This window comes from Nicotiana attenuata, unplaced genomic scaffold (assembly GCF_001879085.1).
Source record: "Nicotiana attenuata strain UT unplaced genomic scaffold, NIATTr2, whole genome shotgun sequence".
Classification (NCBI taxonomy): Eukaryota; Viridiplantae; Streptophyta; class Magnoliopsida; order Solanales; family Solanaceae; genus Nicotiana; species Nicotiana attenuata.
This window is the reverse complement of record NW_017672275.1, coordinates 24,681-28,202: the sequence shown is the minus strand read 5'-3', so window position 1 is coordinate 28,202 and position 3,522 is coordinate 24,681. Positions and strand designations below refer to the sequence as shown.

The 3,522-nt window shown below is 37.6% G+C and overlaps 1 protein-coding gene across 1 annotated transcript in view; it reads right to left on the bottom strand.

The window, feature by feature from the left end:
* Window positions 1-3,522, bottom strand: part of LOC109212571 — a 5,767-nt gene that overhangs the window by 1,045 nt on the left and 1,200 nt on the right. Inside the window, exons 3-9 of the mRNA XM_019376221.1 lie at window positions 3,056-3,244; window positions 1,354-1,491; window positions 1,127-1,248; window positions 909-1,041; window positions 672-801; window positions 482-561; window positions 212-346 (exon numbers count right to left, since the gene is read on the bottom strand). Coding sequence (XP_019231766.1) covers window positions 212-346; window positions 482-561; window positions 672-801; window positions 909-1,041; window positions 1,127-1,248; window positions 1,354-1,491; window positions 3,056-3,244 — 927 coding nt within the window. The remainder of the gene's footprint in view (window positions 1-211; window positions 347-481; window positions 562-671; window positions 802-908; window positions 1,042-1,126; window positions 1,249-1,353; window positions 1,492-3,055; window positions 3,245-3,522) is intronic.

Here is a 3,522-nt window from a genome sequence, read left to right as displayed (position 1 = left end):
CGACCCACCCCCACCCACCCCCCACTCCATAAAAACAACCCAAAAGGGAAACTGAAAGCCATAATTACCTTTTTTTACTGCAAACAGGCGATAATACAAGACTAACCAACAGTTTTTAAAACTTTTGTCACCCTACTCTATATTGATACACTTCATTTTTTGTTTAACAAATATCAGTGTGGCATGTTTAACTACAGAAAGACTAATGTACCTTAAGTCGGATACTGTTTAAGGCCACCTTCAAGGGATCAAGACCAGGTCCCTTAGCAGAATGCACCTTGAACTCTGAAGACAGCTTCTTTATTATTATTAGACTTGCTTCTACATTGTCCAGATAAACATTGTCCTGTTACAATCACAAAGGGAAACATAACAGAGCAGTCAAACATAACAGAGGAGTCACTAGAAATTTAAAGACAAAAGAGACTGTTTGGAATCACTAGACCAACAGAGGAAAAAAACAAGAACTAAGCGTTCTTACCCACAGCTTGTAACAGTCAGGGTTCTGAGTCAAACACCACATAGATAGCTCACTAGCTTCCCTTGTTAGCTCAGGGACTCCTATAAACATGTAATAATCAGGATTATAAAGCCGTATAACCAATCACAGACAAATCTGAAGCTAGCAAAGGAGCCACAAAGCCAACATAGAGTATAACTTCTTGCTTTACCTTCTGCAACGGCTTTGATAGCAAAAAGCATTATCTGCTGTGTTATCTGCTTCATTGCTTTGCTCCCAGGGGAAGCAACAAGAGCGACCTCTTTCAGTGTGGGATACACAGCTTCAAACCTTTCAGTGGCCTGAACATAACAAGCAGCATCACAAATTACTCAGATACAGAAGATTTCTTTTAGCAACTTATTAGAATATTGAGGGAAAAAAGCATAATGACAGTGGTAAAAATCACCTTGATTCGAGCAGAAGGTGATGGGAAGGTGATCCTCATCAAAACCTCAAGAGCTGATGGAGGCACAACGCGTTCTCCCTTTCTCACTGCACCATTCATGAGGATAGCACGAGCTTTTGGCAAGGATACAATTCTGAAAGAGAAAAGAACCCACATTACCACCTGAAGAACTGATCGAACACCTTTTTGACAAGCTTAATAAGAATAGAAATACGTACCTCTCAGCCAACTGTAAGATTAAGTCTCTCGCCTGTGGATTACTGTTCGATTTACTGCTTAACATTGGTAAAAGAAAATGTACCCACATGAACAATCCCACGATCAAATCACCTTGGCAAGCCTACAAGAATTAGAGACAAAATAGCACAGGAGAAATGATAGATGATGGGAATATCCGAAAGATTATCTAGAAAGGAAATCAACACCACCGAATGATGATTTTTACCTGAGTGATTGCCCAAATCATGACTGGAAGCTTATCTTGTCCTTGGTATTTCGCATTTTCATTCATTATTGGCAAGAGACTGATTAAAACATCAGGTTTCCGTCGCAATACCATTGCTAGAACCACAAACATGGCAACCTGCAGTTCAATGACATATATTAGATAAGTACTTTATATGATGTCACAATTATTAGCTATTGAGATCCTTCATATCCAAGTTTACCAAATTGTGGCAGATTTTGAATGATTAATATACAGTAGAAAGAACCAAAAGAATAAAACTATGCCAGAATAAAGTTTGACTTAGACCAGTCTACTAATTAAGCAACACCACATTGACATCCTCTTTTCCTTTTCTTATATTTGAAAGCAGTTGCAAACAATTGTAAAACTGCATCTAGTAACTCTTAGGAAGCAGAAACGCGAGAGAAGAAAATTAGTCATGCAGATTCACAAGGCGATGATAGAGTTTCAGACAATTCTTCTCCACTGAAGTGTCTATTAGAGAGCTCAGCAAGAACCTAGAGGGAACTCTCAATAGAGAAGGTTGAAGTACACAATGATCAAGGTAAGTATTCTTAAATTTTTAGGGCTGACGCAAATTTGAGAAGAAGATAATGAGAAGCTGAAATGGAGAACATCTAGACAAGCAGAGTAAATACACAGTTTCCAATGCGCTGCAATTGACGCGATTGACCCAAGTTTCATAAAAAGAATGGATCAGATAATTATTATTCTAGTCAAGAAAGAAGATTTGTTAACATGAAAAGATAAAATTTACACAACCCCAACCAATTAATAAATGAACATATCACGCGATGTAGCAAAACCAGTCCATGACGACACAAATGTATAGATATGAAAGAGAAATAACTCCAGACTCCAAACTTTTTAAGTAATAAATATTACAAAGGCGAGAGGCAAACTGAGGGTTTTACAAAGCTTTTAGTTTGGAGTTCTTTTTTTAGAAAAAATTACGAAGCTTTTAGTTAGATAAGGACAGAATTCAAATCCCCAGTAATTATTACATTTATTCCGGATAGATTCCTCCTGTTACCCTCTTAGGGCTTCAAATCCAACATGCAAAATGAGCATTTAATACAGATTGCTATAGAAATACATCCAGGATATACAAACAAGCTTGTTTTGGAGGGTTGTTAATAAAATTGAGCTCTTACCATTACTAACACGGTGTTCTGTTTGTCCTGGAAAGTGATTTTCATAATCACTATAACTTTTGAGGTAGTGTATTTTAATACCCTAGATTCGCTATAGTAGCGACAAAGAATGTGGTAGTGATATTTACCTCTGTTCATTAATGACCTACCAAACTAAGGCCATAATCTATATGCTGTCAGTTAATCGGGCATTAAATACTAATTAACCATGATGCCGCTCAACTATAGATTACTAGATTGTATTGAAACCCTGAGATACGTATTGCTACCAGGAAGCTGTAACCACGAAACACATGCAAGGTGTAGATATCCATGCCCTCTCCCCACATTCACCCTTTTTCTTTCTCCTTTATGGTGGGGATAAGGTTCCTCGAAATTATAGCTTCATCTAATTCCAATAACACACATGCAACTGCTTCTTTCTTCTATCACCATAAAAAGACAACAGCAGTTGATTCATTGTAGCCACACCACACATGGCACAAAACTCTCAAAATAACATGCAGAAAAGACAAAGCACAAACCTGAGATTTTGAAGGTACTTGCTGAACCACCTTTTTGGATCCCTTTGAAGCTCCTTGGTGCTGTACAAGATCAGCAAGAATGCTATCCAATGACCATAACACAAAGGAACCAAGAGCATCAAACGATCGCTGGTTAAGCCAGTCAATTGATGTCTTATAGACATCCTCAGAAATTTGAGAAAGAGGGATCTGTTCAATATCAAGAAAAAAGTTAACACATCAAAAGAAACACCATTACCAATAATAAGATAACGAAATGATTACTGAAAAAATTGAATTGTGCAGGCATTCAGATGATTAAAAGCACTGGCAATAATAGAGAGGGAAAAGGAAAGAAAAAAAAAAGAAAAACAAACTTATTCACTTGGATTTTCCAGTAAACCAACCTAAGATTTTTATCCAAAAACCCAAGCAAGACCAAGAGCAATCCCTTTTTGTGTGTGTGTGTGTGGGGGGGGGGGGGGGGT